Source organism: Notothenia rossii, assembly GCF_949606895.1.
Source record: "Notothenia rossii genome assembly, chromosome: 2".
Taxonomy (NCBI): Eukaryota; Metazoa; Chordata; class Actinopteri; order Perciformes; family Nototheniidae; genus Notothenia; species Notothenia rossii.
The window spans coordinates 31,646,331-31,659,241 of record NC_136904.1 but is presented as its reverse complement, the minus strand read 5'-3'; the positions used below and the strand labels follow the sequence as shown (position 1 = coordinate 31,659,241).

At 39.4% G+C, this 12,911-nt stretch overlaps 1 protein-coding gene across 2 annotated transcripts in view; it reads left to right on the top strand.

Annotated features, from left to right (window-relative positions):
• Positions 1-12,911, top strand: part of prmt3 (protein arginine methyltransferase 3) — a 70,837-nt gene that overhangs the window by 37,346 nt on the left and 20,580 nt on the right. For both annotated transcript variants that reach the window (XM_079662464.1, XM_079662463.1), the window contains exons 11-13: positions 427-505; positions 8,577-8,764; positions 11,526-11,612. In XM_079662464.1, coding sequence (XP_079518590.1) covers positions 427-505; positions 8,577-8,764; positions 11,526-11,612 — 354 coding nt within the window. The remainder of the gene's footprint in view (positions 1-426; positions 506-8,576; positions 8,765-11,525; positions 11,613-12,911) is intronic.

Sequence of the window (12,911 nt, the reverse complement as noted above, 5' to 3'; positions counted from 1 at the left end):
TAACAAATAACTATAAAACAGCAATACTGTAGAATAACAAAATGAATGCCTTGAATAAACCAAAAATACACGTGTTGAAGCGCGCGCCGAATATTCGCTTAGTGTGGGCGGTGGTGGCGGCGAAGTCCATAGGGACTTGGCTTGGCAACTGGAAGGTCACCAGTTCAAGTCCCGGCAAGACCAAGGTGTCCCTGAGCATGGCACCGTTCCCTACACTGCATCCTAGTGCACTTGACACTAGGATGTGTCAAATGCAGAGAAACTATTTCATTACATAGTACCTGTACTGAGTAATGACAATAAAAGTGCAACAAAAAAAAAAAGAATATCCGCAGCCCGAAAAATGGTATTCGGGACAGCCTTATTGTCAGTACACATGTTCCAGAAGATACCTTGGTGATAATGCTTATTTTCCTCTCTTTGCAGGGTTACTTCTTGCTGTTTGAGTCCATGTTGGATTCTGTGCTGTACGCCAGAGACGCCTACCTCGCTGACGATGGCTCAGGTAGGTCACGTCTACTCAAGATGAAAAAAAAGGTAGCATAAAAGTTTGCCACTGTAGAGTTGGACATTTCTCTTTTTTTCTTCAGGCATTGTCTTTTAATTACTCTATACTCAAGTCTATGAATTAGTGATCAATAAGTCATGAAATTAGTGATGAAACACGGTTTTCCAGTCAGTTTCTACCAAGCGGCAAACTCTGGGGAAGAGCCGGGACGCCAATGCGGAAGTGCCTCAAACTGCAGTTCATCTAGTGGCCAGTAGGAGCAGTCTGCAGAAGGGAGCAATTTCCATAGACCCCAATGTTAAAATGCCCAACTTTAGAGCAGAATTAAACATGTTTATATCATGGTTCAAAAAACCATATTCTCTGTATAGTTAGATCCCCCCTTCATGAATATGGATTGGGGGGGAGAATTTTTTCTCAACTCATCTGTTTAATTAATATTAAGCTTTAAAGCTTTTGCATAAATTAGGGCGTGGTCACTTTGATGGACACACTGAATTCACATACCTCACTGTCAGCTAACAGCAACTTGTCCACTCTGCTAGGCTACAACCATAGAGGCTACAATGTTAGTTAGTTTATAGTTATTGTACTTGACCCTTTAGCTTTAGCCGTGTTCGTGGTGATTGTGCCTTTTAGGGAATATTGTTACAAATACCAGACAATTAAAATGTTTTGCTGTGCGCTTGAATGTACTAACAGAACTTCCAAGAAGTCTAAAATGATAATATTATACATGTCCCGTTCACAGGTGTTTGTGTGCTTGGTAGCTTAGCTTGTTACTTATTAGCCAGCTAAGGACGTAACCCTTTATACATACATATACATTTTAGTTTATGATTCAGCCTTGGGAAGACTTTTATAGTCTATGGCTATGACGCCCATAATGCTAAACGGGAGCAAATGTTAATAGGGGACCCAATTATCCCAGTGGTGGCCGCCGGAGCTAACGGAGCCGCAGGGGGCTAGCTCCAGCCGGCGTCCCGGAGCTAGCCCACTGCGGCTCCGTTAGGTCCTGGCGGTGGAGTCCGTCTTTTCTTAACGTGTGAATGACAAGCATTAAGAATAACAAAATATAGCTAATTCTCTTGCAGATTGTCTCATTTGATTATGAATGTAACGTTTATATAGGGGAACTACACTGTTAGCAGTAACTTGGTATGCATGTATTTCATGTTAGTTTAGCTTCTTAGCCTGAGCTAGCTCGGTTTTCTTCCAGTTCGGAGGCAGCAGGTCCCGCCTCGGCTCCGCCTCTTTGCCCTTATTTGGAGCAGGCGGGATTAGACTGACGTCGCTGTCAAGCCGTTAGTGGCCGAATCCGAATCCGCCTACTAAGGGCTTCTCGGCAACTCTGCAGAATTCTATGGGTGACGTCACGGACACTACGTCCATTAATATATACAGTCAATGGTTTCTACACATTTTTGAAAATCAACCAAGGTGGCCAGGGAAGTAGGAAGATTGCGTTGCTTTGCCTAGGTTACACTAAACTGCCACAGACAGACAAACCCAACTTTCATCGTTTTGGGGGCGGGAATATGCAGTGCAGTAGATCAGACTATCCTGGGTGTGCATCAACACCCAATTGGTTGAACTAAATCAACGAGCACCATGAAGACATAACATAATATGAACCAACAACATTGTAACCATTAAAGAATAATGGCTCGCAATTGCTGAATTGAAATGGAGAAGGTACTATACTTTTGAAAACATGTTACATGTTGTGAAAAGAGTAAACTAAGGTTAACAACAACATTTCCACTAAAGTAACTGCTTTTGTTTCAATTGGCGGCTGATAGAGAATTAACGTCAGACCTGCCACTTTAAGTACCTCCTGCACTCCATTTCAGTGAGTTTCTCTCTCCTTGCCACTATGTTGAAAGCGGCAGGCTGGCACAGCCAAATGGAGCACAACCCTTGAAAGTATATGGTGTGATCTGTCAGCAGGAGAAACTTCTTATGCTAGCCCACTATGGTTTTTGGGAGTGACACGCTGGATATATTGTGTGTTCTTGTGTTTGTTCACGTCAGTACAAGCCGCATATATAAAAATACTTCTCCTCCAAATATACAAACCAGTTGATACAATCACTACACATAAGCAAGAAATCTATGACAGAATGGAAGATTTTTACTATAAAACTTCAGCTTCAGTTGCAGGATTCAGTTGTTTAGTCAGAGAAATACTCTCTGAGGAGGTGGGGACATATACAGCTGAGGGGGAGGCTCAACATCTCACCTCAGCACACAGCTGTTTTCAAAGACAACATGTCTCACGTATGGCTGGACTGAAGAATGTGTGCTTGTACTTTTGCTTCAATAGCAGCTTGGCATAAGCACAGTGATGTTGCTTTGATCCTCATATGCTTCTTGGAATTCTATTGTGAACCTGTTTACATTTTTGGATGTACAGTAACAATTATTTTTAAATAACTTGAATTTAAACATTCAAGATTCAAAGATTTTATTTTCATATGCACGAAAGCTACAGTGTTTGAAAACATAACCTTGAGGAAGTAGATGAAAACACGAAACCAAGACGGATGCAAAATGTAAAAGATGGTTATTTCTTACAAGTATGCAAATACTTTTTGTCATTAGGGATCTGCCTTGTGTCTCCTGGGTCATCCCATCCCTGCCCCTGACCAGATTTAATGGCTTGTGCCGAATGTCACCCAACTACGGAACGGTTCCACCACAATGCCTTTAGTGTTTCCTTGGAACACCAGGGATAGGTCAAGCACACACACACACACACACACACACACACACACACACACACACACACACACACACACACACACACACACACACACACACACACACGCACACGCACACGCTCACACGCAGAGATTGACAGCCAGAATGACCCCACATATAGAGACAGGTCTGTTTGCGAGGGAGTTTGGACATGCGAACCAGAGTCAGGCAGAAAGTGATAGGTCAGAGGACACCATATGGTTCGTCATAAGCCTTCAACCCTGATGCTCCCAGAACAGGCTGATCCCTGTGTATCCTGTGTATTTTGTGTCACTCAAAACCAGGAAAATGTGTCTAGCAGAACCATCTACTTCCGCCAAGAGCTTTGATATGGGAACATTAAGTCAAAAAAGGGAACACTTTGCCTAATTCAGCATGTATGGTGCTAAGCATAAAAAACGAGTGGATGCTGCTCCATGTTGTTGTTCAAGTAAACATTGCCAAGGCAGTATTTATGTGCCAATCTGCAGAGCAAATATTCCTGGATATCATCACATGCAGAGTGTACCTTAATACATTAATCCGAATAATGTGATATATTTTAAATGATTAAATTATACTCTTTTTACAATAATTGTGTTACATTAGATTTATTAACATCCATCCATTAGCTTTTTTTCAGATTTTGGAGTGTGTGTGCTCATGGCCCTGCAGCAGTGCCGCTGTATGTGTGTTTAAGCTACATTAGAAGAGAGGTACAGCGGCTCGCTCATTCTCCCCACTACATTAACCTCCCCTTCATCCTTAAATGTGTCCCTGCCTGCCTGGCACAGCACAGCGTCCAGGGAAAAGGGATCTGTTTTGTCCCGTGCCCCCCCCCCCCCCCCCCCTCCCACACCGTCTTTCCCTCCTTCAGAGCCAACCAATGGGGGGGATGGAGAGAGCAAGTGAAAGGGGAGGGGGGCATGACAAACGGGCTGTGGGCAGCGAGTCGAGAAGGACGCAGATGTCAAAGCCATGAATCTGGGGACGCCCGTGTACCCCCCCACCCCCCTTCTTCTCTTAGTCTTTCTCCCTCTCCATCCACACCACAGCACCCCATCCATCGCCTATTCGTCTCTCCATCTCCATCTCTTTTCACGATGAGTCTCAGACAGGCCTGTCTTGATTCTGCCAAATCAGCATCTCTCCGTCCTCTTCTCACCCGGCCCTCGTAATCACTCAGTCGGTCCAGTAATCAGAGTAAAATGAAGTGACAAATCTGCAGTTTGCATCCGTACGTGTGTAAAAAATATGTGTGTGCAGTCATTAGGTAGGGTGACACTCACAGGGTCACACACAGGCTTCAGCTAATCATGAGAGGCCATGAGTTGCCCATCACCGAGCTGTCACCATCCATTCACACATTTGATGGTCCAACATGTCGAAGGTTATGTGAGACTGAGCCCTAACACACATGCCAGGTAAAATAAAAATAATCTCATTTGAAGGCTTATGTTTTTTAAAAGTGTAAAAAAAATGCCTGTAAAACAGTTTGTAGTTTGCTCATTTTATTGGTATTCATACAAAGGTTGGGGCAACCTTGGTTTCACAGAAACCAAGGTTTCTGTATAAATGCATTTTGCATAAATGCATTTTGTGAACCCTATCTTTGTCAGGTGGAAAAAGCGTAAAAACACTTATCAAAAATATGTGCTTTTCTGATATCCATAACATATTTAAGCCAAAATGTGGGTAATAAAAATACAGAAACTCATCATTGCTATCAAAACCAAAGTGTTAAGCGTAAGTAAATATATGTACAGCATTTGTGAGAGAACTGATAAGCTTGCTAGCTGAAGCTAGACTTAGCATCTGCCACGCTAATAATTGAAGCACATAAAAGTCTCCAACTAGAAAGGAATATAATAAAGGGTGTATGCACTCCAACTAAGCCCCTAGTCAAATGACAGAGATGTCTGTTTACATCCCAAACTGCTATCCTGCTGACTTCCGTTTCTTCATGCCTGCTTCTAAGCTTCATTGCTGCTGCTTGCTAAATGTACTGCTAACATTTGACTATTTCTAAAATGTAATTACCTTAATTGTTGCCCCCTTTCTTATACTGCGAACTGTTTTGTGTTTTAGTATATAGTCTAACAGCTATCCCTACAGCTAACTGCTTGCTTAGTATCAACTATTGCAATTGGTAACTACTTTTGCTATTGTTAATAATTGTTAATGATTTCTTTTGAGATGCTTTAGGGAAAGGCCATAACATGTTATATCATTATAAATCTAACAACTGTTAGATTTATGATGATAATAACGCTATCATTTCTATCACACTGACCAAAAACAGTTTCCACAGTTTTTTATGCCAACATTTATTGTTGTTTTGCTGCTATACAACATATATTGTACTTGAAGCTGTTCATGAGTTTACTTTTGAAAGTTTACATCTTCATATAGTAGGCTAGGACTATATATATTTTTTTCTATATAATTTAACTTGAAATCGTTAAGTTAATTTAACGCAAAAGTACTTAATGAGATGAGAAAAAGAATACCACAATAGGCTTTACAATGTGTTTTTTTAATATAGACTATTTATTGATTTATCCATGATATATTTGATACGACAGGTCTCTGATGTGAAATGACCTATATCAAGATAAAATATGTTGTCGATATTACTAAGCCTGTTTGCACTGTAGGTTGCGTCTTTCTCATGATGCAAAAGGTCAGCTATATTGGCCATCAGCTATGCTCTCCTTATATCTAACTGGGACACATTTTTACATTACGACTGATGGCAGCAAGATTTTCCCTCGTTGTGGGACTTAATAAAGGATTTCTGATATGTTAAAATATGAAGTCTTTCAGACATCCTCATAAGCATATTCTAAACTCTAGTTTAGGCCTAAGGCCTCTGGGTTGGCTAATGTTACTTCACAGTGGGGATACCAATGGCTTCAAGCATCTCAGCTCTGGCTTAATCACCAAGCATATTACCCAAAGGAATCTGCTCAGATGTGAAAACACGATGAAAAGGACATTAAGTCTAATGTTTAATGCTCATTTAAAACATAATGTTTCTCAAATAGACAGTGTGATGTAATATGAGGAGTGAGTAATCACTGCCTATGCCCTGTCATCAAAGCTTTGAAAAACGAAGGTAGAAAAACAGTTCCTCAGTGACTGACCGACATCTTTCATCTTTTAAGAAAAATGTTGTTTCTGAGGCTGCAGGATCAAAAGCTTGTTTGACCAACATCCAGCCAGGGTGATTTCCAGCGGCAGTCATTTCTCTAAAGTGATAGAAACACTCTCCGCTGTAAAACAATGTGACTGGCCACTGGCACAAGCTTCTAAACCTTTAAGATCCTTTTCAGCAACAACAATCTTTTCCATTCCAGCTAATGAATTAGCATTAGGCCGCATTCAAATCATTTTTCATTGTGTTTTTCCCTTCTTTGTTTACCACCAAGCACATTATCAGTTGTTATTTAATTTGTGATTACGGAAGTTTACTTTGTGTGTACTTTGAGTGCAAGTAAAGAGAATGTTAAGTTTTCTGGAATCGCAACCTACTGTAGGAAAGAAAAGTAGGAATGGGTGATCATATGGGTTCAAGAAATATAACAAATGCTGTATTTATGCGATGGTGAATACAACTTCTCCAATTCTGTGATTTGACCCACCTTTTGGTTTGTATTGTACACTGTAAGACCAAACGTATGTGGAACAGCGGTTATATTTCAGACAATACTTTGGTACCACTTTGGTAGGTTTATGTAAGGCCCTTTCCTGTGTAAACATGGCAAAACCACTCTGTACAAAGCTGGCTCCATTAGAAATGGTTTTCCAAGTTTTGTGATGAGAAACATTGCTGACCCAATCTGACACCATTAACTGATGCCCTTGTAGTTGAACGGGAGGAAAGCCCTGCAGCCAAAATGTTGTGGAAGGCATGATCTTAATAGTGTAGGAGCTTAAAGTTTATTAGCATATAAGCATTTATGGGGAAATTATATTTTGAACAATCCCAAATCTTTATTTTTGGGTGTCCATATTTGGGCCATCTAGTGAACAGCATGGAAGAATGACAAAAGTAGGACAAAATGGTCATCAGGTCATGTTTTGTGCGTATGTGATGGATACAGTCATTAAAGAAGCCTCATGAAATTGATGCAAAGCTCCACACCCACAAGATGTTGAGGCGTTTTCTGATCACATTTGTTGAATGGTTTTTAATTTGTTGATATTAAGGACGTCTCAGCACTGAGAGTAGAAGTTCATGCTACCAGAGTTTGCCCACCCTTTCCTTTAGTCATGATTTATGTTCTTACATTTTAGAAGAAACAAACCCCTGAAGGGATTCACTCATCGCTGACCAGGCTGGCCTCACAAAGGATTGCATTTTGGTCCAAACATATGAACTGTAATTCACTTTGTTTGGTTCTCTTGTTTCTTTTGGATGTGTAGTGCATTGAGGTTGACAATACATCCTGATTAAATGCATTGTCAAAAGGTTTATACAACCAATGATACAAAAACTTAAAAGTTGGTTTTTTTAAAAAGTGGATTTGTTTTCAGTTTTACAGATATTTTAAATGATTTTTTTATTTGTTATTTAACAATCAAAAGGAAAGATACATTATTGACTGAGGATAACAAACAAGCAAATGCACACATTATTATACAGATGTTTTGTTCAAAGAAAAGGGCAGGGCTTAAAGTTGCTCAAGAATAAAAAATAAAAAGATTCATTAATGCTGTGTGCCCAAAAATAATGACTAAGACTATAGAACTGTAAATCACATATGAAGAGATTTCACACAAATTGATACACAAAAACAATTCTTCATAGTTGAGAGAGATCAATCATATAGCAGCTAACTTTACGCTCTGTGACAATAAATACAACAATGTTTAAACCTGAAGCCTAAGGGCAAAATAACTGCAGTCAGATGCAGAAAAATAGTTTTTTCGGACCGGCTGGTTGCCAAGGTCCTTCCTCTGGCTGCATGCCGGCTAACATCGCTAACAGCACTGCCTGGAGTCAGCAGCCCCAGAGGTGCTACTGTAGCATGTCACAGGTGTTCCCCCTGCTGTTATCTTTCCCTCTCTTTTGCTCTCTCTTTTGTTGCTACCACTAATTTGTCTCCTTTCTGGTTCCTTTTGATACAAAAAAAACCTAAGAAACTCAAGTGAGCACAGTATAACAGTGACGTGAGCAATGTGGGGTCTACCAGGTTATGCAGAGAAGGTTGTCATGCTAATATGTGTATTTGATTTGTACAACAATAAATTGCAATCAGGATCTTTTCGTGAGCAATGTATGCATGTTGTGATATGTCCTTGACTCCCTTTGCTCCTACAGTCTATCCAGACCTCTGCAACATCAGCCTGGCACTAGTTGGAGACCCACAGAAGCACCAAGACCACATTGCATTCTGGGACGACGTGTATGGCTTCAACATGTCATGCATGAAGAAGGTTGTGGTGCCTGAGGCCTCGGTGGAAGTCGTGAATGAAGACACACTTATCTGTGAGCCTACAGTCATACAGGTAAACAATCTTTTATCACTTTTATCTTATCTTTGGTTACTTTGTTGTGAATCATCCTCATTCATTTCTTGTGCAACTTAAAAGTCGGTCCATGTCTTCGTTCGTCAGATTCTTGTGAACATATTATCTTTGGAAAGGGGGAATTTGCGCAATTTTGGCAACAAATATCAGTTTGACTCGCTGGTGAACTAAATAGATTTTGTTATGATCACCTTTGACCTCACAAAACACTGCTTTGGCCATGCCTCAATAATACATATTGCAAGTTATGCCAATTATACACTTGTATTAAAGTTATGACATTTTGGACTGACATGGTATTAATCAACATGATGTGTTGGCGCAGCAACTAGACCTGTTGGTGGAGGAAAACCAGCATGATGCAAAATCTATTTTTTTGTCCCAGTGATTAGACTGGATCCTCAATTGTGTCGACTGTGGACGACATAAACTACCCAATATCTGATAATTGTATTAGCTAGACTAATTGGCAAAACCATATGTCAGTCTCATGATCCTAGTGTACGAGGCTAGTGGAACCTACAGATAGGAAAATTAGAGTTTGCGGGACCCATGCTGTTATAGCTATAGACAGGAAATGAGAGCAAGAGTTAGCTGTGGAGAGCAAGATAGGGCCCTGAAAGTAAGTGCGTGTGTGTATGTGTGATGTGATGTCGTAGCGCTGGGTGATTGATATGTCTAATCCTTGTTTAAGTTCCTCTTCAGGAAACGTCATTACTCTCTGCAGCCTGTGGATAGAGCGGTTTTCACTGATGGGAGAACACACATAACAGAGATAAAACAAACGCACACGCACACAGTCGAACATATAAGAGCACATATACCTCTTGGGAAGCTTTCTGTGTAGGAATGCTCTAACCTCTTGTCTCTCACACCATCACGTGTTTCCTCACCGGCTGGCCCGTTTGCTAAGCAGCATGTCCTCCTCGTGATGAATGAGGGGAGAACTTGATATAATGGAATTTGAATCCTCTAATCGATAGTTTCTCCCCTCCAGTGACAAATAGACAGCCCCTCTGCCCAAATTACATGGACTCTCATCTATTGCCTCCCGTTGATACGATCCAATAACATTCCATTAAGGCTGGCTGCTATTCCGTAAAATTGAGAGCCCTTTCATGGAATTATACATTTCTGCAAAACAGATGAGGTTTTTTTCACCGTGAGAACAGATAGAAATGTTCGACTCGATGAATGTTTAACTTGCAACCATTTGAAGCAGCTTTAAAACTGCCTTATATAACGTGTTTCATGTCCAGATTCATAATGTTAACTGTCTAGAAAGCAATTTTGCAACATCAAGGCACAATCTGCGATCCACATGTAAACCTGCCAGGGATTATGAAATGGTTAATGCCTGATGAAGGGATAAACCCCGTTTGTGCCATGCACATGCAATAATATTTTTTGTTTTGCAATCAAAATGTATGTCTCAGGCCAGTCTAAAAGGTTATTCAAAGGGCACGTTGTTCACTATACTTCTCTAAGACAAATAGGACACACTTTAGAAACTACTTCCAAACTGATACAGTCTATGGTATGAGCCAGAAAGCTTATGTTATCCTAGCAATATTTAAAGCCAATAACATTGCATGCAGTGGATACATGGTCAATATATTCAGATTTTTTAGCAACCATACTTGCTAGCTAATCAGCCATGTCCGTGTCCAGAAATCAAGATCTTTCTTCAGTTGCTTAGGCTAACAGAAATGTCACATATTATTGTAATTACATTTAGCTTAAGTTGTTGCATTAAAGTGTGAATGGAGGATTTTACTACCAATGTTGCAATTGTTACTCATATAAGATGCAGCCAGTGCATTCATTTCAAATGGTGAACGGTTTCTCTGGAGCTACTTGCTAGTATAAGCTTGATGCTAAACAAGCTATCTAAATACCTGGCTGAAACTACAATCTTGCTAATGTGATATTTGTCTCCTTTGAACAATATGTTCACATTTGCAAAGTTAATTTCTGTGCTCTTATTAATGAGAGGTTATTTTATGGAGTCTTGATGTCATATTCAGCCAGTTTAGATTTCTACTCAAGAAACCATATTTTATGAACAGGTATACTCCTGACCAGTTCCTTAGTCTTGCTCTAGCCATCTGCACGTCGTATCAGCTATGCAAACATTGTATTCACTAGTTAATCATTCTTTAGTTATTATACAAAAATACTCTAAACAAAATAATTATGAAAATATCCTTATTTGGAAGAGGAAAACAAAGACTAATGGTTATTTAACTACCAAACCTACCTTTGTAAGCATCTATAAAAGTTTACAGACGGACTTCTAGGCTCAACTTTGATCGACTGAACTTAATGTAGTTTTATGTACTGAAAGTATTTAGTGCATTTTAGTGACACAATTGATGCATTTAGTACAGACCTAAACCTGTATCATTTTCTGACCATATGTGTTTCCCTGTATGACCTGTTTTAGCAATGTTATTATAACAGATGAAACCAATGGCTGGAGAAAATATGCTGTGGCAGCAGTGTAGCAACTTGAATGTAAATACCTTTATTATACCAGTGTGAATATTTGTTATCAAAAATGAATTTTACGAACAAATGTAAGAACCAGTACTGTCAGATATTCCATCCAGAACAGAGAGCTGCTAGCTAATCAGATTACTTTTGTACCGACTGCATGTTGTTATTGTGTTACCTGTTTATATTTTGCTCAGTATTTATCTTTGCATCACATGCTGTGTTTGTTTTTGACTTTCAACAGACGATTGACTGTAACAGGGTGTGTCTGTCTGAGCTGGAGTTTGCATCAGATTTCTGCTTGAAGATAACAAAGAGCACATTGTGCACGGTAAGAAAACACATACAGACACTGCCCACTTGCACACAATGATATTGATACAATTCTAGAGTTTGTAAAGTTGTTAAAGTATGAGCTTTATCTTCAAACATGCTATTAAAATCTAATTATTTCAATAGTTTTGTCTGATAACTGCATGCAGTGCCTCTACAGTAAAAAAAAAACACTACCCATGTGACATTAGTGCTTAATATAGCATTTTATACTTTGAAATGTTGCTAAGGTCTCTAATACAAAAAATTGGAGGAACATTTTATAAGATTTTGTCTTTATTTTTCCCTTGGCAAGTTCTTTTTAAAATCAGATTTAGTCCAAATGTTAAACATTAAGGGCTACACAAGAAAAATGACCTGAAACAAAAGTTTGCACATCCACTGTGACCTCCTGTCATTCATCAGAGATGTTGTGTGAAAGGAACAAGGCAGTACGACCAGCAGAGACATCAGTCAGCTCATGTTGATGGATTATGTTTCTGTATTTTTGTCAGTTTGATATTTAATAGAGTTTCAAATCGAATCAGAGCAGTGAGGCTAATGTGACTCTGAATTACATGTCATACAACAACATAGTGAATGTTCACAGCCTGCTCGCCCCCTTTCATTCTCTGAAACACACCAACACACTCGCCTACATGATCACAATCTCACACTGGAGCCTGAAATGGTTGCAGTGTGTTAAAAATGTGTCGGCCTGGTTTGTGGATTATTGTCCTGGTTATACAGCTGAGTTATTCTTTATGTTTCAGCCTTTTCCACATGTACATACTTGCCTCACAATTGAACCAAATTCAACAATTTCTGAAGTCTTCAGACAAAAGGTAGCCATTACTGTATACTGTAGTTTAGCTAAGAAATAGTTGAAAAATAAAGACCTTTTTGAACATTAAAGCATGGAAACATGTCACAGTAGAGGCACAAAATACAATGAGCATAATAGGGCTTGAAAAATCTGATTAAAATGTTTTTTACGCAGCCTGATAAGTCTTAAGGGAAAAACACATTTGTTTTCTTTAATTACCAAATGTGTGTTCTCAAATGAATAACTTATGTTCACAAATTAACTAACTATATCATTACATCCTTTTAACAGATGTTTGAGGGATTTCAAAGATAATTCATCCCTGTTAACCAACAACATCTCCAACTTGTTCACCAAATCAAGCCCTATTGAACCATTTGACTCACTTAAAACACAATCAAATCAAATCAAAATTGTGATAAAGAGTCCTATGTAAGATATTCATAAGAGTCATCTGAACCCTGGCTGAACCTGTGAGCTGTGGTGTGTCGT